The sequence below is a fragment of the Abramis brama genome (genome assembly GCF_963993115.1).
Source record: "Abramis brama genome assembly, chromosome: 5".
NCBI lineage: Eukaryota > Metazoa > Chordata > Actinopteri > Cypriniformes > Leuciscidae > Abramis > Abramis brama.
Genome location: NC_139967.1, coordinates 49,247,751 through 49,271,464, shown reverse-complemented (window position 1 = coordinate 49,271,464; position 23,714 = coordinate 49,247,751). Strand labels below are relative to the sequence as shown.

General features: G+C 37.3%; 1 protein-coding gene across 1 annotated transcript in view; it reads left to right on the top strand.

The window, feature by feature from the left end:
* brinp1 (bone morphogenetic protein/retinoic acid inducible neural-specific 1) overlaps nt 1–23,714 on the top strand; it is a 188,205-nt gene that overhangs the window by 26,626 nt on the left and 137,865 nt on the right. Inside the window, exon 2 of the mRNA XM_084114158.1 lies at nt 16,568–16,835. Within this exon, the coding sequence (XP_083970284.1) occupies nt 16,618–16,835 (218 nt within the window). The 5' untranslated portion in view covers nt 16,568–16,617. The remainder of the gene's footprint in view (nt 1–16,567; nt 16,836–23,714) is intronic.

Genomic DNA, 23,714 nt, shown 5'->3' with positions numbered 1-23,714 from the left:
GGCTTGAATTTCATCTGAGACTGCTTGTCTTCTTGTCCTTGCCCTTCCTCCTCCTCATTCTTATCCCTCTTCCTTCATGTCTTTCTGGATCCATTGTTCCAAAACGCAATAAACTGATTTGGGCCCTTTTATATATCTATTGAAGGTTCTGATTGATGTGTGTTAAATTTTGACTCTTAGTGTTTCCACCTGGATAATTATGTGCTAACTGAGCTGAAGCTGCGCTGACTTGAGTGAACAATATTGAATGCTAGTGCTTTATACATGACAACATGGTCTAAGCAATGAGAAATGAAGGGATTTGTGTGTAGAGTTTTGCAGTGACAGTTCAACAAATCTGACTCATGTGTCAAAACAGGGAATAGTGTTTATAGTTTAGTGAAATGGGTGTGCTTTTTGATAAATGGCGTTATGGTTTTGAAATTTTAGTTCAAAAGCCTGGTTATAGTGTTTAAGCAATCGAGAAAAACTGTAAATACATTTTTCACATCAGTATTTTGTATTTTATTTTGTTACATTTCATGAGCCAGTATTTGTAGTTTGTAACAAAATAGTTTTTGATGTATTTGTGCCCACCTCTGAACGCAGGGCTATTAAGGCTGGCTGTATTGAGATGTTTTCTGCGAGAAGGCGAGTGTTTTCTGCTGAACCTACTTAAGTTTATAAGTCTTTAACACACAGTTTGAGTGATTTCTTCTGTTCGTCCTGTTTGACAGGTGTGACAGTCACAGGTTTGAGGTTTCTGAGTTTTGGTGTTGTGAGATCTCCAGTCAAACTGAAGGAATCTCATGTAAAGACCCCGAGGACGTCACGTGTTCTCTGGTGCAGTAAACAAACGTGTTTTCATGGCGAGTGGGTGGAATGCTAAGTTCCTCGTCCCGGTATGAGCTTACAAATGACCGCGGGACTCGAGCGATTAGCATATCTGTTCAAACATGCTGACAAAGGAGACACATGGTGTTCACGATCGGGAAGCGATGGAGCAAAATCCCTATCCTTCTTCGGTCAGGCATTTGTTTTCATGAAATTTCCATTTGCTTGATGAAAACAGAAAGGAAAACAAAGCAATTGTACAGACGTGAGTTCATCCATCTATAAAACTGAAGATAATTTAGTGGCGTGTTTAGCCAGTCTCTCAGAACGGCACAGACGTTTCAGCTGATTCTGGAGACGCCTACTGACTTGTAAATCTGTATAAAGTCAAAATAGATTTTGTTAAAAGAAGTGCACTTAACTGTATTGAATGTGAAGTTGTAGTGTATGACAAATCTTGAAAATATATTACAGGAAACTCTACTTGCAGATAATATAATATTAATTTAAATAAAGGATCAGTTAAGTGCACTTGAAGAGAGTACACTCTCATGACTGTACTTTTTGAATCATTGTTTAAATAATCTTTTTCATGTTTTAAAGAAGTGCACTTAATTTGAGTAATTAGTAATTATGAGAAATAGTCATTATGCAATTACATATAAAGGTGTACTTAACTCCGACTCAAATGGGTCAAAAATTCTCTTAAACAATAAAACATTACATTCAGTCCACACTTCTCTTTTTAAACGTGTCCTTCTTTAAAAGTGTTATTTCCTTAATAAGTAGGCTACTCTTTTTTTAAAAGTGTACTTCTTTTCCAGGGACCAAAATAATAGACAGAAGTGAAAAAAAATAAAAAAATAAATAAATGATAATAATCAATGAATTGATTTCTCAAAGTCACATGAGATGATGATTGGTATGAAGACAAATAACTTGTGCGATTAAAAGGGTGATTAAGGAAGAATTATCTTTTGTTTAATTTAATTCGCTATCATTTTGTTGAATATCTTTTTTTACAGAAATGCACTTGTTTTGATGTGTTGCCAAGCACACTAAAGCACATTTCAAAGATAATATAAGTAATTATAAAATGGCATATAAAGATGTACTTAACTCCTACTTAAATGGGTCAAAAACATTCTTAAATTATTGCATTTAATCTAAATGTAAACAGTAATACATTTTAATATAATTGCATTTAACATGGAATAAAGTGTCTGAAAACATTACTCTTTTTAAACGTGTCCTTCTTTAAAAGTGTTATTTCCGTAATAATTACTCTTTTTTTAAAGTGTATTTCTTTTCCAGGGACCAAAACAATAGACAGAAGTGGAAAAAGAATATTTACTAAATGATAATAATCAATGACTTGATTACCCAAAGCCACATGAGATGATGCTTGGTATGAAGACAAATAACTTGTGCGATTAAAAGGGTGATTAAGGAAGAATTATCTTTTGTTTAATTTAATTCTCTGCAAGCCTAGCATGTCTAATGAATCTGGAACGAACTCCTCAACACATTGACCAGCCAAGCTGTCGGTGTGAGAGTGTTAATGACTTGGCTCTCCGACAACTGAAGCTCAGAAGCTCTCGATAAGAACAGGACCCGGTTCCGCTCGGAGGCGTTTCAGTCCTTCATCGATCCTCCTCTTCTCCTCCCCAATGCCACCGTAATTCACCGCCAGGTAAATTGGAACAATAAGTCAGACCATTAGTGAATTAGTTTGTTTTGAAACGCGTGCATTGATCTGATTGGGTAAAGGCTTTTAATGATCGAGCCGGGAGTGCTGAGCTCAGACTCCTGAAGGTCAGTGTGTGAGATCCGTAAAATACCGTGAATCTCGCTCACTGTAATTGGCAGAGCGTGTGTGTGTGTGTGTGTGTGTGGTCTTCCAGAGCCTGCAGTGCTTTCATAATTGTGACGCCTCGTAATCTGAACTGGACAAATTGCACTACAATCTCTTTATCCTCCCCTGATTAGCTCTCCCCCATAGAGAAGCGTGCGACATGAATACAAATCTAATGTAAAATAACATAAAACAAGAGCACAGTGAGATTCTGCCGGACCTCGAGGGATTGAGTTTCTGTGGCAGATCGCCCGGAGTCTGCCATGCTGGAAAATCACTTTCTGCTCCAGTCTTTGTTAAAATATGCCAGAGAAACACGATTTCAGCAGTTGCACTATATGCACTATGTACTCAACCGTCCAGTGTATAAATTTAATAAGGTTAATATGTCAACATTGGAGTCTGATAGCGACAGGAAGAGTCCAACGTTCCTCACTTCATCTTTTTGTTATCATCCGGGTATTTAAAGTGCTATTTATGCAATAAAATGGCTTAGAATAGTGCATACGTACGTGACATGTCTACAGTGTTCATTATCTCTTAATCAGTGTTTCCTGAACATACTGTATGTGCTTGTATGATAAAGATATTTCAAATTTGAAAATATTTTTATCCCTGAATTGTGCAAGAATATATTCACTGAACAAAAAATATTCGTTGAATTTAATACATTTTTTATGGTAAGTGGTTGCAAACAGTTGATTTTTTTTAGCTACATTTAAACAAATGCATTAAGTTGAACTAAAATTGATTAAGTTCAACTTAATGCATTTGTTTAAATGCAGCTAAAATCAACTGTGTGCAACCAGTTACCATAAAATCTTTTATTAAATTCAACAAATTATTTTTTTCCAGTGTTGTTGGTGTCTAACAGTGAACAATTACATATATTTAAAATGAACAAACTAAATACTGTAAAATAATATATTGCCTAATATTTAGAAAATATAACTTAGATATATATACATGCACACACACAATATCCAGTATAGTCCATTGTTAGTTCATGTAACTTCAATAATGCAACTAATAACTTAAATTAATTTTCATAAATACATTGATTATACAAGTTAGCAACAGGTTAAACCATGTTAGAAAGATGTTAGCAACGTGTTAAACATGCTAGTGGCGAGCTAAAAATGCTAGAAACATGCAATCATTTTGTTAAAACAGGTAGCCTAAACAATGTGTTAAACATGCAAAAACATGTTAGAAAGATGCTAATGATATGTTAAAACATGCCGGCAACATGATTATTCACGTTAGCAACAGGTTAAACAATGTTAGAAAGATGTTAGCAACGTGCTAAATATGCTAGTGATGAATGCATTTTTGTGAAGTGTAATAAAAATGCTAACTTCACATCTGTCAATATATCAACTATTTAACCTGATTGGAGCAGTGTACTGAACAATTTGCATCTAAATTTGTATTTTGCAGTTGCGTTAAACTGCAAAATACCTGCTTTTGTAGTTGTCAACATTTAGATGAGATTGATTCAGACTATGCACATCAGGTTTAGAGGCCTTAGCACTGGGGTTTTGAAAACACTGACAGCAAACAGAGTCAGTATGTGGTCGACATCGAGTGGATGGGGATTCGAGAACAAACCCAAACCTTCGACTTCCTCTCAGAGGAGTTTGTAGGCGGAAACTGTTCGATACGTCCTCACAAAGCACAAGCTCCCTCGGTTCAATCCTGCGGCTCTTGGGAACCGCAATACAAATAGGGGACAAGCCTCCATCCCTGTGAAGTGTCAGGAACAAAGCGGAGCTCAGCCCCTATGGAGGGAAACAGCGATTGATTGAGTCCACACAAGACCTGCATTGGGAATGAGATTTCTGAATAAAGCGGTGAAGAAAGGAAGCTCTGAGAGTGAATGAGACCATTTACAGGCTCAACAAAAAGGGGAAAAACAAGAATTAGCTGAACGAGGCAAGAGGGTTTCATGGAGAAAAACAAACCTAAGCTCATTATTATTCTTCCGATTCTTCTGAGAGCAAATTATTAACAGTAAATCATGTTAGCAATGTTAGCATGTCAGTTCATGTTAGCAATGTGTGCTAAAACATGTAAGACAGATGTTAACGATATGTTTCAACATGCTGGCAACGTGATTATACAAGTTAGCAATGTGTTGAAACATGTTAACTATATGTTAAAACATACTGGGAATGTGATTATACAAGTTAGCAACAGGTTAAACCATGTTAGAAAGATGTTAGCAATGTGTTAAACATGCTAGTGGCGAGCTAAAAATGCTAGAAACATGCAATCATTTTGTTAAAACAGGTAGTCTAAACAATGTGTTAAACATGCAAAAACATGTTAGCAATATGTTAGAAAGATGTTAATGATATGTTAAAATATGCTGGCAACATGATTATACACGTTAGCAACAGGTTAAACAATGTCAGAAAGATGTTAGCAACGTGCTAAATATGCTAGTGATGAACTAAAAATGCTAGAAAAATGTTAAAACATGCTATATCAAGCTAAAAATGCTAGAAACATGTTATCAGTTTGTTAAAACGTTCAAAGAATATATACAAGTTAGCAATGTGCTTAAACATGTTAACTATATGTTAAAACATACTGGCAACGTGATTATACAAGTTAGCAGCAGGCTAAATCATGTTAAAAAGATGCTAACAATGTGATAAAACATGCCAGAGACAAGCTATAATGATAGAAATACGTTAAAAAACATGATAGAAACATGCTATAATTGTGTTAAAACATGTAAACGATGTGCTAAACATGCAGAAACATGCTAAAAAACATGTTAACAATGTGTTGAAACATGTTAAAAAGATGTTAACGATATGTGTCAAACAAGCTGGGAACGTGATAATACAATTTAACAACAGGCTAAACCATGTTAGAAAGATGTGCTAAAAATGCTAGTGATGAGCTAAAAATGCTAGTGATGAGCTAAAAATGCTTGAAAAATGATGCCAAAACATGATATCATTATGTTAAAACATATAAGCAATGTAAATGTAAATGTTAGTACTAGAACTTGTTCAAAAGATGTTAATGATACGTTAAAACATATTGGCAATGTGATTAAAAAAGTTAGCAACAGGCTAAACCATGTTAGAAAGATGCTAGCAACGTGCTAAACCTGCTAATGATGAGCTAAAACATGCTAAAAATATGCTATCATTGTGTTAAAACATGTAAACAATGTGCTAAACACGCAGAAACGTGTTTAACACAATGTGTTAAAACATTCTGGCAACATGCAAAATCATGCTAGCAAAGTGCTTTAACATGTTATAAATATGGTAATTTGCCACATTTGTTAATAAGTGGATTGGTTTAATCTCCAAACATCCATCAATAAATTAATCCACATCAAAATCAAAAGACTGGTAAAAAGCATTTTTCGCTCAGGGAGACGACTAAAGCACAGATAATAGTATGAGTGTTTGATATGACATATCTTGTCATATGACGCATCAGCAGGGGAATATTCATCTGTGAGACGACGGCTCACTGGCGTTCATTGATTTTCTAGGGCAAGGAACTGGTTGAAATAATTGTGTGACGTGAAAATCCAGTGCATTTACCCACTTAAGTTATTTAGCAGGCACGTTTTATTCCAAGCAATACAGAGACGGATTCACAACCCATTTTACTTCCATTATATGAAACAGGTTATTCAACAAGAATAAGAAAATGTATAGGCTGTAACTTGATGTATCTAATGGGAATTGATTGGATGCTGCAACGTGGGCGTTCCTTACCGGAATGAATCAGAGCTGACTGTGAGCTTGCGATGCATAAATACCTGTTTGACTGATTAACCGGTTGCTTGCACCGCTTTTATGCAATTTCAGCCACTATTCAATTCAGGGGTTTTGCACGAATAGTAGTTACACTTAAAATTGAGTGAGCCAGAAAGGGAATCAGCTCACATTCATACAGTGCACTCAAATATATAGCAAATCTCAACGGCCTGATTTTTAATTTAGTCGAAACATTTAACTATATTATCGGCCAGTGCTTTGTATTATTATACATAACACATGCTTATGTATTCATAAAGTTGATTACATAAGCATGTCCAACTTTATCCACATTCACTCAGTATACAAGAGCGATATATACTATATAGAGCTTGCTTGCTTGTATCTTCAAAAAACTATATTGTTGCTCAGCTGTAAACTGATAAATGTGACTCAAACTGATGCATATCAAAAGGATCATGCCAAAATCAGGCTGATATCGTGTAGTCTGAACCCAGACATCAGATATCTAATGTAAGCTCTGTCCCCTAATTTTTGAGAAAACAAATATTTGAGTATTCTTATGAGGATTGTAATCATTTAAAGGTGACATATTATGCCACTTTTCACAAGATGTAATATAAATCTCTGGTGTCCCCAGAATGTGTCTGTGAAATTTCAGCTCATAATACCCCCAGATCATTTATTATAGCTTGTCAAATTTGCCACCTTTTGGGTGTGAACAAAAACACGCCGTTTGTGTGTGTGTCCCTTTAAATGCAAATGAGCTTTAGCTCCGCCTCCGTCCAGAAGAGGGCGGAGTCTTTACACGAGCTTCAGAAACTCTGGCAATAACAAAACAGGCCAATCTCACTCATCCAGAATCCCAGAATAACCAGGAGCGAGTGCAGCCTTACGGAGAGACTCAGGAAGAGCTTCTGAATGTTAGTGGAGACATTTCTGTAGTTGTTGTGGAGTTACACTGATCATCTCATCATCATGTTTAACTTCTCCACAAGTGTCCACAGTTCCTGAGGTCTTTATAAGACAGCGGTGACATGTTCTGGTCAATAGTGTTCAGTGCTCGTCTGAGCTCAACCACAGAACAGCTTCAGGCTTTGCTGGATCTTCTGCCATTGCGTTAGAACTGGTCTCTGTTGTCGCTTGTCGAAACCAAATGTCGGCTGGTGTGTGTAAACTTGCAGATTAAGGGCCGGTAATATTATAATAAGATGCTCTTCATACGTCAGAAGGAGAGTGAAATCTTACCGGCTTATTTTTTGACATCCTTGCAGAGAAAAGCTCACCAAAACAAAGTTACTGGGTTTCACTTTTCACGTTTTCTGGGTTGATAGATTCACCGGGGACCCGATTATATCACTTAAACACGGGAAAAGCCAGATATGTCCCCTTTAATGCAATCCTGAGTGCAGTCGTCTCCCCCTAAAACCTCATTCCCTGACATTGTGAAGGTTTTGTTTGTTTTTACCAGTGATGGACGATAGCAGAGACAGCATGTTAAGCCTCAAGGTAAAGCACGTAATTTTTCAGTAAAGCTGTGTTTTTTTTGTTTTTCTGCTTCTTTCCCACTTATATAATGTGGGCCTTTTTGCTGAAGTTCTGTTTTTTTTCAAAGTTTCCCTTTGATTTTCTGTAAAGACTTCATTGCATTGCAGCATGAAAATGAAGAAATTAAAACAAACGCTCAGAACTACATTATTTTTGACATATTCCAATATTCACTGTATTACTGTTATTAGTCATAATAATAATGAATAATTTGTGTAATCTATAAATAATTAACAATAAAGAGGCAGAGCAAGTTATTGAATTTTAGACATTTTTCTTTTGGAATAACATGCCCTGATGAATAATGCACAACGAGACCAAGAAAATGTATTACGGAAAGCAAATTGGGTTTAGTTTTATGTGGACCTTAACCAGGTCTGTCAAGGTGACTGTACTCATTTTAAACAGCACAATAAAGCATGGCATTGTAAATATTCTGTCGACCTTCTTCCTCTGCAATGTTTTCCGTAATGCACATGCATTTTTCCCGATTACAGAGGAAGAGGTGCATTACTTAAAGCGAGAGGATGAATAAATGATGACCCTGTTGCCCCGGCAGACAGTGTGGCTCTTTGTGCGCAATAAACATTAATCAAGGCGCAAATTGCATTATTTTGTTAGACATCTAAACAGTTCCCCTGCTCACGATGTCACAGTATTGCAGTATAAATGTGCAGAGATTAATTATTATATGTTTGTACTTTTCCGTAAGCCTGCGGTGGGTTTGGCAGCGTGCCTCAGTGGAGAAACATCAGTATCAGACAGCATTCGTCATGGTCAGTCCTTCTCGTTTGATGCATGAGCTTTTCTTCAGTTAAAAGCCCATTTGCATCAATTCTTGTAGTTCAGACAACAACACAAACTCTTTAGAGGCTCATATGTGCTGCACAAAGCTTGGGGCAAAAAATAAATTAGCGTACTAAATATGCAAACTATACAGTATATTTTGGGGTGTCACAATATATCGCAATACAAAAATGCAACAATATTTGGATGGATTATACGTTGGATTATTAGAACTACTTTATATAATGTTGAATAATGCAATGGGGGGATATTTGTGGGTCCTGATAAAGCCAAATGTCTTGTTTCCAGTAAAAAGTGGCCTACATTATTTGAAATATATCTAGTCAGTGACAGCACAAGCATATTCATCTAAAATAATTCTGTATTTTCAGTTTCAGAATCATGAATATTGTTATTCTGGTGTCTCTATTGTCCTGTGCATTGGGTTTCCTGCAGCAAGTTCAAGCCTGTTCATTTACACAAACAATGTAAAATCAATTTAGCATTTTAAATCAACAGTACATTTTTTGTTAACCTTTTATCAAAAGTATTGGAGTATCGCAAAATTATATCATATCGTGAGTTCAGTATCGAGATATGTATCGAATCGTGACATGAGGGTATCGTTACACTCCTACGGTATATATATATATATATATCATCAGGAATTACACTAACTTTGCTGATCTGTCAGTGACCTTTGCAGAAACTGTACAGGTAAAAACTACAGCATTGAACTTTTCCCTTTGCTGTGAAGATTTCAAAGGGTTAATATGTCCCTCTCCATGTTTTTAATTTCAGTAAAATGATGCATTGTTACATTATGACAGGCAACCTCAAATTAGTCAGAAGTAATTAGTTAAAGGAGCCCTCATTAGTCGCTCAGCTTCATATCTGTCATCTGTGCCACTTCCAGCAGAACTCAGTGTGACTCGAACATCTTCATTCATTCATTCATTAAACACTGTAAACAGCCGTATGGAAGTGGGAAGGAAGGATTTCATTGACAATTAGATAATTGCATAGAGGAGAGAATATTAATCTGCATTTAGTTGCCTGGAGCTCTTAGCATATCTACCTCTTAATTATGTATGTACCGTATAACGACCTGCGAATGCCTTTGAGACGAGTAGGATGTTTGTAAGAAGGTAACATCCATAAATTTACATGAATCATGCTTTGTGTTTGCATTGGCAGATATTATTAATAATGCATTTATTTTTATTTTTTTTTATTTTTTTTGCCTGTAGAATGTTAATTATGGAAGTATGCATGGTATAAATCATTAATTTTTTTTTTAAGGTGGGTAAGGTCAAGTTTTTATTAACAGTGAAAACACAAACATGTAATTAGCTTCCCAAACTACAAGCTACTCATACACATAATTTGCATACAAGCTACTCTTTTGATATTGCTAATGCATAAATTAACAAAAATAGCTAAATTATTACATTGAACACATTGAGGAACACATCTTAATAAACACCTAATAAATTATCAGGGGTTTTTTTCTGGCTGTATTATTCTCGCAAAAAAAAAAGGAAAAAAAAGAAAAAAGAATGAGGGCAACTGCATCAAACATAAGGCCATTATGCCCTATTTCAAAGTCTTGATGTAGTTTCAGGCTCTACTAGAACAGGTTTTCTTGCGTGAATGTTGATATTCTCCTCATATTCTCCATTGTTGCGGCTCCTCTCTTCCCAGTCTGTCAGTAACGCTCTGTTTACTTCCTGTCTCTATGAAGCCCCTCCTTCTGAAAAGCACACTGTGCTCTGATTGGTCGGCTGGAGCAGTGTGTTGTGATTGGTCGAGTGCTTTGAGTGTGTTTGGGAAATGTCCCGCCCCTTACCATAACCACCAGTTTAACACACTACTAACTAACTCAACCAGGCCCCGCCCCTTTATTCTGCGTATGAATTATTATAATGAGGAATATTGTGACGTGTTCAGTCCCGGAAGAAACTCAAGACTACAATGGAGGCGTTTCAGGAGTTCAGGAACACTGATATAGAGAAGAACTCCCGCTGGAGGGACTTTGGAAAACTTTTTCATGATCAAACAGCAACATTACACACTAAAGAAAGATGAACATGGAGAATAAGTCGTCTTTAAGTGCAGCTAATAAAACTACAAACAATCTTAATGTATAAAAAATGGCCCAAATCTAGTGACAACAGCAGAATTTAATGACAAAAACAAAAGTTATTCTTATGCATACTGAAGTTTATAAAAAGGGGAGTTGCATCAGTTATACAACTGCATGCACAATATAATGAATCTGTGTTTTAATGGCACAGAGTTTGGGCTTCTAGTGCTGGAGGGGAAGATCTTGAGGATCATTACAGCTGAAAATGGCTCTTATCGCGACATAAAAACACAGACAGTCATAAAGAGAGCCGCTGACATATGCTGTGATATAGAAATGCATCTCATTTTAACAGCATACACACGGGCTGGTCGTGTTGTTAAGCTTGTATATCGTTTGCCTTTGATAAGGTAAAAAAAGATAAGGCCTGTGCTCATAAATTACACATAATAAAATATTAATACAAGTGTTTTGCATAAAGACAGTGAAGCATATTTTTTAGAACCAAAACATTTAGCATTTGTTTTCCATACTGTAATACAGTCATTAAAATCATCCAGACATTAAATTCAGTACAACAAATACTACAAACTAAACATGTTTTATTCAAGTCAACCTATATACATTAATTTATACCAGCAAACCAGCAAAATTCATTTTTATGGATTAAATCAAGTTCACTGAGGGTTATGACTTTATACTGTGTACCATTATCTTGTCTTACAACTTTTTTTTTTTACATTACAGTAATGAGAAATGTCCCATTTTCTTCCATTTCGAGGTGAAATATGACCGGAGCATGTTGGGACAGATGTGATAAGATTGGAGTGGCTCAACATAAAGGGTGGACGTATTTTTTTCTTGACTCAAAAATATGAATTATTAAATGATTTGTATTCTTCAAGCAGTATTTAGCATGCAAAATAACAAGATATTAATAGGGTGATCACATCAAACTCACATTTATGTATGTCAGGTGCAACTAATAAAATTATAAAACACATTAATGTACTGTATAAAATGACTCAAACACCTAGTGACCAACAGCAGCACTTAAATATGATCATATTTTCCCCCCCAACAAAAAAACAAGTAATAAAAACTCGGTGAGTGTTTTAGCGCAATTTTCTGACGTCATGGGATCACAACACTAAGAGATAGTAAATCTTTTTATGTTTTTTATTTTTTTTTATTTTTTTTTGTGTGCGTTCCCGAGATTAGACCTTCCTTAACATAATGCCGAAAACCCGAAGTCTCTAGGTGGTCTGGTTGAGGAGGAGATAGAAGTGCAAGATTGGTGCGCACAGACAGAACAGAAATCATGAGTTAACAATCGCAATTTTGTTCGTTGGAAAATTGCGCTAAAAAGTTGCATCAGACATATAATACAATATGACCAAAAAACTTTTTTTTTTTTTTTTTTTTTCTGGACTTTTTATAATTTCTTTTTATTTATTTATGTTGACGTCTCTTTTACAAATTCTTTTCACAGGAGTGTATTTACTCTTGTCCATCTCACTTTCATGTTATCAGTATGCACCACTTAATTGCATAAATGAAGCTAATGCAATAAATTCATGTGCGAACGCACGCGCAGTGTTAATTATCCTGCAGAGGAGATGCGCTGTTCTCGTCCACAAACCAAACCCGTGTCACAACACATCATAACACTGACACTCACCCCCGCCTGAACTTATCACGCCACCAATTAGCCTGAATAAAGTGAAGGCTGTTGCTCCTGTTTGTAATCCATCCTCATCTGTGAAAAGGGCAGCGAGTCAGGTTAGCATGAGCTCTGCAAACTGGCCTTCTGCCTCAGAGGACTGTGGGATTAAACGGATAATACAATAAAATATCGGGCTGCTGTTACGGGTTATGCCAACACGATTAGGTTTCATTAAACCCAGGCTCATTGGAAAAACATTGAGTCTTGCATGTTTCATGACACTTTCAAAATGAAATGCCCAGAGAGTGGCAGTAAGAGTGTGTTCAGTGTTATAAGAAACTGGTGAACGTGAATCTGGCTACGCTTTATTACATTGTTATTGTATGTATCACAACAGTTCAGAAATACAAATAATGCTTGAAAATAAGAGCACCTAGAGTTGGCTAGACGCCAGCAGAATGGACAAATTCACCCTTTATCCAAATATTATTAAAAGTTTGGTAAATATTTTGTAAGCATATTGCATAGTTGTGCTTGGAGTCAATTGTTTTATTTGTAATAACGCAATGAAACATTATTTTTGTCCTGGCTGTCATACAAAGAAAGTTTTAATACAAGAGAGAACAAACTAAATTGTCACGGTGTGGTGCAGAAGAAGACGAGGAAGAGTCAAACGTTCCAATGTAAACCTTTACTCGCAATATAAATCAAACTGGTACATAGAAGACGGACAGAGAGTTCACACACACACACACACATAATACGACGTAGATCAGACAATGAACAAGGTAACACACAGGGCTTCAATACATAAGGAAACATCTGACAAGACTAATGAGGAAACAGGTGAGACAGATCAACTAATGAAGGTTACCGTGGAAACCAAGGAGTGGCGGGAAAACAGAACAAAGGAAGACTTGTGACTACTGAAAACAAGACTCAGACAGAAACACAACTGTGACAGAAATAGCTTTTTATTCAATGCATATTTTAAAACATGTAACTGTAGTTTTTGCCTTGTTTATTGCCAAATAATTTTGTCAGATAAAAACATTAATCAAGTTTAGTGTTTTGTTCTTCACTCATATTGTTATGATTCCTGTCTTGTGTTCCCCTTGTCTTGTGTGGACTTGTCATTTCCTGTTCTGTGCCATGTTTTGTAGTCCTTTGTAGTGTTTCTAGTTTATTAGTCTCCCCAGGTGTTTCTAATTAGCCACGCCCCCTTGTTATCTTGTTTAGCTTGTTAGTCTCTGTATTTAAACCCTGTGTCTTGTTTCAGTGTTTGTGGGTTCTTGACTTTGTAATGTTGTTTGTTCAGTTCCTGAGTCCTGGTCCATAGTGTATGTCTGTCAAGTTCTGAGTCTGTTTAATTAAAGCTGCTGCATGTGGATCCTGCTTTGTCCTTTGATTCAATCTATAACGTTACACATATTAAAAAAAGAAAAGAAAGAAAGCTATTTTCCTCATATTTTGATGGTTTAATTGAACTTGTAGGGTCATTAACAAATAAAACATATAACAAATATCCCCTCCGGACATCACTTTTGGCCACTACTGTACACTAAACGCTGAAAATATCTGAATCATGCATTTTAGCTTCTACAAGTCTTTGAGCTCTTTTGTTGTGACTCGTTAAAATCATGCACTACGGTAAAAGTGTTTTGAGGTCATAACATAAAAAAAAAGAAGTTAAAATAAGTTATGTGTACTGTGCTAGACTAACTGAGACTTGTTGCACTTGTATACTGTTGTCCTCTTGCTGGTCTGATTGCTTCTATTGTTCTCATTTGTAAGTCGCTTTGATGGGGTGGTATAATGCCCTTTTCACAAGATGCAAAATAAGTCTCTGATGTCCCCAGAGTGTGTGTGTGAAGTTTTAGCTCAAAATACCCCACAGATATTTTTATATAGCATGTTAAAATTGTCACTTTTTGAGGGTGAGCAAAAACGCATTGTTTTGTGTCTGTTCCTTTAAATGCAAATGAGCTGCTGCTCCCGGTGCAGGGGGCGGAGCTTCAAGAGCTTGTGTCCATTTACCTCACACAGACATGAACAATTTCAAAAACTTTTAGCCTTTTATGTTCAAACCAAAGTCAGTCAATGATGGAGAGACTCAAGAAGAAGTGACAACATGTAGAAGCAACAGGACATTTCTGAATGGTTAGTTGATGAATTTATGAAGCTGATGTGTAGTTATCTTAGTCATTGATTAACATATTCTGTCTTGATAATCTATAAATCGCGTTCAGGGGGCGGGGTTTATGTTAATTTTAGGGTTTGTGATGTCACTAACCCGGAAGGAATGTCGTGTAGCAGTGGTGTAGTCTAGTTTTTTGTAGTGAGTATACTGTAATATACCCCCCCCCCCGCCCCCCCGCCTCATACTCACCCATCCCAGACCGTCACCCCACCACACTCACTAATGCATACAGTATGCATCGACATGTAATTGAGAGCATTATGAAATATTAGGTGTTATCAACATGTCAATTTATTATAAGCAACATAAGACTTTAACAGCCAATGACATTTACAGCTGGGGAGACTGGACTGATTTTCTACTGTTTAGTGTTAATCACCATCTAACTCAGCCAGTTAAGAGCTACATTTAGCCTTAGATGTTATATGAATATGGCCCCTGAAGCACAGGTTTTATCAGCTGACAATTAAATAAATAAATAAATAAATAAACATTATAGGCACAAATACAAATTTACTTTTAGAAATGGTGTTTTTGAGAAAAAAAATGGTGTTATTGTTTTGGCAAGTTTACTCTTTAAATTAAAACATGTATGAAAACTTCTGTGATATTCCCTTAAAATAACGTTTTAATAGATTTTATTGTTATTATTATTATTATTATTATTTTTATTCATTTTACTGTGCAATTTCTTTCTAATTTCTTTGAGTTAGACCAAACTTTTATTTTGGTGTGTTGTAGACATTTGAGTTTCTGTGTGTTTAAATAAACTATTATTATTATTATTATTATTATTATTATTAGGCCTACTTGAAGTATACTCTACTGTGCAATAGTAATATATTTCTGTTATAATTTCTTCAAGTTATACCGAACTTTTATTTTGACAGGTTGTCGTAAAGACATAACAGTTTCTATGTGTTTGTATATGAAACGAATGAATGACTTTTATCAAATGAAATGGTGAAATTCTCGTGAAGTGACTCTCATAGCAGCTCTGCGATGAAGTGCACATGTAGTAGCTCATGTCTCAATACAGTGAAACGTTGAAAACACCACGAGCGTGATCACGCGTGCTTCAGTGTGTGTGTGTGTGTGTGTGTGTGTGTGTGTGTGTGTGTGTGTGTGTGTGTGTGTGTGTGTGTGTGTGTGTGTGTGTGTGTGTGTGTGTGTGTGTGTGTGTGTGTGTGTAGTGGAGCACACACTGAGCGCTCATTCATCCCAGAGACGCGGAGAACAATTGCAGTCTCTTTTAACTTTAATATTCACAGACACTAGTCCATATCGAGATTTGATTCATTGTACAGCCCTACTTTTGATTTATTCATTCAAAAATAGCCAAATTCGGTGACGTTCGCTTAGAAAGCTCCATTTGTGACTGGATTCCGCGATTTGGTGTCGCTTCGCAAACACAGACGGGGTGAATTTATGAATGAAAGTGAAAGTTCTGACACAAAACGAAGTTGTTACGTATCCTCACGATTTTTTAAGTGGGTATACGGAAATCCTTGGCCTTTTCTAGTGGGTATACGGCGTATACCTGCGTATCACGTAGACTACACCACTGTCGTGTAGTCTCTACCAGCCGTTTGTTGTAGTCCTTAAAAAGCGATTTCTTTAAAAGCAAATATCTCCCTTTGCTTTGAACTTTGAGCGCTGTAACTTTGCAGATGTTGTTTATGCTCAAACAGCAACGTTACACACTAACTAAAGCTAGAAAAGTCAAATCATAATTAACCACCCCTTTAAAAATGTTAAATAAAGTAAAACCGATTTTTTCCCATATAAACCTTCATAACACATCCAGAGTTCTCTGAGCGACGCTGAAATGTTGTTCTGTGTTCTTCTCATCCTGCAGGTCTCCACAGAATGGAGCGAGAATGAGCAGAGAGCGGTCGAGAGTGAAGCATGAACTGGAGGCTCATTGAAGTCACTTACCTCCTGTTTATATGGGACCATATAACAGTTCAGTCTTCCCGCCAAGAGCCCTCGGCCAACGAACAGCATGTTACCAAGCAGTTTGACTGGCTCATCTCTGACCGTGGCCCTTTCCACCACTCGAAGGGGTACCTCTCCTTCATGGAAAGATTCCGCCAAGGATTCACGACCCGGTATAAGATTTATAGGTGAGTGCACTCAATCGACTCAATGCTTTAGCGCGATAAGAGCTGAATCTCGTGTCCGCATATGAAGTTTCTGCTGAACTTCTTATGGCTTATGAAGAACTGCCCTCAGTGTGAACCTGTTTTATCATCCAATGGAGTTCAAGGCATATCCAGCATTCAGTTCTGCTCATTCAGAGAGGTATGCACGCGATCTGATCAGCTGGGTTCCCACGCTCATGAAAAACCTTGGGAATTTTAAAATGGTGTTTCCAAGGCCGGGAGAAAATCATGGGCGTTTCTGAAGTTAATTTGTTTGTAGTTCTGTTCTGACACACTGCATTGGGAAGACATTTCTATTTGAGGCTGAGTGCAATCTTAGTATTCTGATTTATTTTTAAAAACATATCATGTTAAATTAATTTTGGGCAGCTGCATTGTGTGTATAAGTGAGCTGTAGTTCGTGTGGAGAAATGATTTCTGTTGTTGCCTATGGAAGTCTTTCAAAGGTCCTTGAAAAATAAAGAGTCAAAGTTTACAATAAGGTCAAATTAGTTAATGCATCCGGTATCATGGACTAACATGCATTGACGAAATCAAACCCTAAACCTGCAGAATCCCTGAGACGACATGAAAAGGAGGGGTTTAGAGAGACTGATTCATCCGACGAGTGGTTTGAGAATCATTGAAAAATGTGGTGGTGTTCAGTGTATATTATGAGAAAATGAAACTGTTTTTTGACCTTTGATGCATGTAAACCTGTTATAGGAGAACAGGCGAACCCTTGCCTTTAAAATAGCATAATATGGGCACTTTAATGCATGTTAGTCCATGATATCTGATGCATTAACGAAATCAAACCCTAAACTTGCAGAATCCCAGTGCAGACATGCGATTGGCCGCTGCTGATGTGAAAGAAAACGTCTTCACGAATCACATAAGTGACCAATTTTGCTTCCGAAACGGCGAATTTTGCCGAGAGATAAGTATGCATACCTGTTAATGCAGAACCTGTGATAAGGTATTGTGTTGAAAGGAGTCCATACCGAAATGTATTCAAAGAAGGCACTGGACAAGTTGTTTGAGAATCATTGAAAATGTGGTGTTCTTCAATGTGTATATTATGAGAAAATGAAACTGTTTTTTGACCTTTGATGCATGTAAACCTGTTGTAGGAGAACAGGTGAACCCTTGCTTTAAAAAAACATGTTAGTCCATGATATCTGATGCATTAACAAAATGAAACCCTAAACCTGCAGAATCCCAGTGCAGACATGCGATTGGCCACTGCTGATGTGAAACAAAACGTCTTCACGAATCACCTAAGTGACCGAGTTTGCTTCCAGAACAGCGAATTTTGTCGAGAGATAAGAATGCATACCTGCTAATGTGGCATCTGTGATAAGGTATTGTGTTGAAAGGAGTCCTACGGAAAAGTAATGGAAGAATGCACTGGATTATGGTGCTAATGGACATTGCATGTACTTTTACGGGCTTTCACAGCACAACTGCTGGTCTTTTCTCAAGAATGCTGCCACTTGGTGTGCAGTGACTTTAAAAATAAGCTTTCAAGATAATAACATAAAAAGCCACCGCAGAGGACACATGAAACAGGTCTCTATATCTTCAGTGCATTGCAGGATAAAACTGCATTCAGGCGATGTGGTCTCGCCACTAATGGTCTCACGATCTGCAGTGAAGCGCGAGAGACGCTGGTGTTTTCAGCTTGATGCATCGGTTCAGATCTGACTTTGTGACAGGAAAGCCTTCATCTCGCTTGCTGGGCCTAGAAATGCTGTTTGTGTGCAACATTAAGATATTGCACACTCTAATCATTGTGTAATTAAGAGTAGCTGTTGTTCACAGTGTGAAAATGTCCTGCAGTGTTTGTCATCAAGAGATATTGCAAATAAGTGACGACAGTGCTATAACATGCATATTCACAGCTGTGTGAACAAATGGGCCTAACAATTGTCAAATTTAAAGGCATCATTAAAGAGTTTTTGCACAGAAAAATAGAGTTTTATGCACATTATGCTCACTTGTATGTAAACGCTTTACAGGCTGTCACAATATCAGATTTTTTACACCATGGTTATCGTGGCTGAAAGAAATCGCGGTAAAGCGATATCTATAGAAAAACAATGCTATCAGCCAAATTCATCTTTACTTTGATTATTTTGTGTTTTGCTTTCTTTATTTTAGCCAATGAATCACAATCATCTGAATTAATTAAATGAATTATACAATTCTGAAATTTATGGAACATTTTCTAAGACCATGCTATGTGATTTAATTTAGAGGAGACTTAGCGACTAGCTTAGCGGAGACTAAGCTTAGCGGAGACATACAAATACAGTTTATGAGAATAACAGCATATTTAAAGGTGCTCTAGGTAACTTTTTAACTTTAACTGAACAGCTTCGGAGTCAGTGGAATGGTTATATTACTTATTTCGAGTTGAATGGTGGTGGTTTCGCACCCCCCTGGTGCCCGAGAGCGGAAAAAACTCACTTGCAACTTTGGGCCGGCGGGTCGGCGTCAGGAAGTATCGCGTGATATCAGGTCTCGCGATGTAACGAATTGCTCGACGGCACTGCACACGTACACGCCCCCATTCAAGCACCGGCTAGCTATAAGCAAAGGGCAACGATAGATTGAGTTATGGCTGAGGCTGTAAAAAAGATGCAGAAAGCTAGGAAATCTTTGTCGGAGGACCAATGAAAGAGGAAACGGAAGACTGACCGAGCAAGAAGTCAGACTCGAGTAAATATCGGACTGGCTTTTTCAGAATGGGGAGAACTGAGAGAAACAGAAGCCTGCAAAACGGATGCTGATCCTGCTGTTGCACTTGTAAGTATCTTTGGAATAAACTGTGTTTAATATTTAAATTTCAAGTAATTGTGACCTCATGATGTTTGCTATTGTCTGTAAAGGTTTTTATTATGATCGCTGTCTGTTACGGGCTTACTAGTACGCTAGATACTATAACTTTGATGTTAGCATTGTCATTAGCAAACACGTTTGATTTCTGTAGTTGTTTAGCCGTTCCTCTGTCGGTTTTATTTGTGTAACTTACACTTTTATTTTATGTCACTAAGTCAACGTGTCTGATAATAGACAAATATTAGCCTCCGATATATATATATATATATTTATGCTCATGCCCATTCTCCCAAAAACAAACAAACACCAAAGCAGTAGTTCGCCTCGTTCATATCGTTCATTCCCGGTAAAAATAATAGTATGCATGACAACACAATAAAAAAATAAAATAAAAAAATCGCCATCAGTTGGAGAGAAAATATTGCTTTACTTGCCTCGGTAGACGTAACTGGTTTTGAAATAGCCGGTTCCTCTGCTCAGCTGGGTTGCTCGTGGCGAGGGGGGGGGGGGACAACAGTTCGTTTTTACAACAGAGTGTTTGAAAGCATTTACTACCAGACACTAGGGGGAGCTACATAGAGAAAAAACACTCAGACTTGCCTGGTGTCACTTTAACTCCAAAATCACATTATAACATCAGTCGAGTGATTGAAAGAACTTTCTTCTGTGAACTGATGTGGCTTCTTATCACAGAGCGAAGAACAAATTATATTATTTTGCAGTATTCATGACAGTGATAAAGGCTATGTGTGCGTTATAAATATACATTATCCTTATGAAAATAATGCATTTTATTCAGCTAAAGCGATGGCTGATTTCCTGGAACGTCAAAAGTTGAACATTTCTATGAGTCTAACTTGTGTGTCGAGTATGAATGAAACGAATTACATGTGAGAGTTTAGCGTTTCATAATGCTCACATCGCCCTAGTCACATTCATTTAAAAACAATTACAAAACCCAGAAATGATTATTTTCTTTTTGGACTAGGGAAGTTTTGAATGCGTGTACAATGAACTCTTTTAGCACAAAAGCGCAAGTATTTTTCCCCCCTGAAAGGGAAAACAGTCAATCTAGAGAAGCGGAAGGCTGTGAAAAGTGAAAATGAAACAATGTTTTTTTTATTTTAACCACAGTGAAATTCTGGCATTGCCGTTTATTCTTTCCTGATATAATATCCTTCCATTTCCATGAAAATGCACCCGTCAGTATCAGTGACACTTACATAAATCACCCCGCACTCTCAATATGTTACGTGTATGTGAAAATCTCACCTCTAAGTAGCTAAATGAACATTTCCACAGTGTTTAAGAGGTGGGGAAGTACTTTTTCTGCTCGTTAAAATCTATTTTTCCCATGTAACAGTGACTCAAGATGCCTTGAAGAAACAGCATTCAGTGGATCTGCTCAGAAAGCTGCCTAACTCGACGGCATTAGCACTGTTCTGATGAACACCAATCCAAATGGCATTGTGTGCATCTTTTATGGAGTAGGCAATCCCAGAAAGTACCGAAAACACCTTGATCTAATGTCAAATCCAAGATGGCAGACAAGGAGAGAGAAATGTCAATTACGAATATTTGTATAATTAATGTGCATTATCAAGAGTTTCAGATCAGTCATTCATGAGGTAGCAGGTTGTAGCTCACTAGGGATTTGAACAGAGCTATGGTTTATATATATACAGTGAGGAAAATAAGTATTTGAACACCCTGCTATTTTGCAAGTTCTCAAACTTGGAAATCATGGAGGGGTCTGAAATTGTCATCGTAGGTGCATGTCCACTGTGAGAGACATAATCAAAAAAAAAAAAAAAAAATCCAGAAATCACAATATATGATTTTTTAACTATTTATTTGTATGATACAGCTGCAAATAAGTATTTGAACACCTGATAAAATCAATGTTAATATTTGGTACAGTAGCCTTTGTTTGCAATTACAGAGGTCAAACGTTTCCTGTAGATTTTCACCAGGTTTGCACACACTGCAGGAGGGATTTTGGCCCACTCCTCCACACAGATCTTCTCTAGATCAGTCAGGTTTCTGGGCTGTCGCTGAGAAACACAGAGTTTGAGCTCCCTCCAAAGATTCTCTATTGGGTTTAGGTCTGGAGACTGGCTAGGCCACGCCAGAACCTTGATATGCTTCTTACAGAGCCACTCATTGGTTATCCTGGCTGTGTGCTTCGGGTCATTGTCATGTTGGAAGACCCAGCCTCGACCCATCTTCAATGCTCTAACTGAGGGAAGGAGGTTGTTCCCCAAAATCTCGCAATACATGGCCCCGGTCATCCTCTCCTTAATACAGTGCAGTCGCCCTGTCCCATGTGCAGAAAAACACCCCCAAAGCATGATGCTACCACCCCCATGCTTCACAGTAGGGATGGTGTTCTTGGGATGGTACTCATCATTCTTCTTCCTCCAAACACGTTTAGTGGAATTATGACCAAAAAGTTCTATTTTGGTCTCATCTGACCACATGACTTTCTCCCATGACTCCTCTGGATCATCCAAATGGTCATTGGCAAACTTAAGACGGGCCTTGACATGTGCTGGTTTAAGCAGGGGAACCTTCCGTGCCATGCATGATTTCAAACCATGACGTCTTAGTGTATTACCAACAGTAACCTTGGAAACGGTGGTCCCAGCTCTTTTCAGGTCATTGACCAGCTCCTCCCGTGTAGTTCTGGGCTGATTTCTCACCTTTCTTAGGATCATTGAGACCCCACGAGGTGAGATCTTGCATGGAGCCCCAGTCCGAGGGAGATTGACAGTCATGTTTAGCTTCTTCCATTTTCTAATGATTGCTCCAACAGTGGACCTTTTTTCACCAAGCTGCTTGGCAATTTCCCTGTAGCCCTTTCCAGCCTTGTGGAGGTGTACAATTTTGTCTCTAGTGTCTTTGGACAGCTCTTTGGTCTTGGCCATGTTAGTAGTTGGATTCTTACTGATTGTATGGGGTGGACAGGTGTCTTTATGCAGCTAACGACCTCAAACAGGTGCATCTAATTTAGGATAATAAATGGAGTGGAGGTGGACATTTTAAAGGCAGACTAACAGGTCTTTGAGGGTGAGAATTCTAGCTGATAGACAGGTGTTCAAATACTTATTTGCAGCTGTATCATACAAATTAATAGTTAAAAAATCATACATTGTGATTTCTGGATTTCTTTTTTTTAGATTATGTCTCTCACAGTGGACATGCACCTACGATGACAATTTCAGACCCCTCCATGATTTCCAAGTGGGAGAACTTGCAAAATAGCAGGGTATTCAAATACTTATTTTCCTCACTGTATATATATATATATATATATATATATATATATATATATATATATATATATATATATATATATATATATTAGGGCTGGGAATCGATTAAAAAAAATAACTAATTAATTGCACAATTTGCTGTAATTAATTGCAATTAACTGCATTTCCATCAAGCTTGTAATCATCAATATTTAAACTTAGAATCACATAAAATAGCCCTATATTCAAATAATATTAAACATCAATATATCAATATAATATTCTTTTTCAATAATCAATCAACATAATCAATTTAACAGATTTTTTTTTTTTTTTTGGACTAATTATTGAAATAAAATATAGTCCTACAAAGCTATTATTACCAGAGCATGTGATCAGAACAGGTCATTTTACCATTGTTGCCCAGCATGACTATACCAGCTCAGCAAACAGAAGTCTACTACTGAGAAATTTGACATTATTTGAGCGGACTTTGCTTTTCCAGTGCGTGATCGGTCCATGATTCGAACGTTTGGGCCGTTAACGACAGAGCAGAACGCGCAGCGCAAACACGGAGCTGAACATTGAGCAGGGAGCGCAGCGCGCCGGCACACACACAGATCGGAGAGCGCGCCGCACACACGGAGCGGAAAAGACCCGCTCATGAAAGCTGGGCGAGAATGAAACCTGATCGCCGAACACGGAGGGGCGGGACGGCATATTTTCGGCCTTTTCAATAGCAGCCGCAACAGGAAATCTTTAA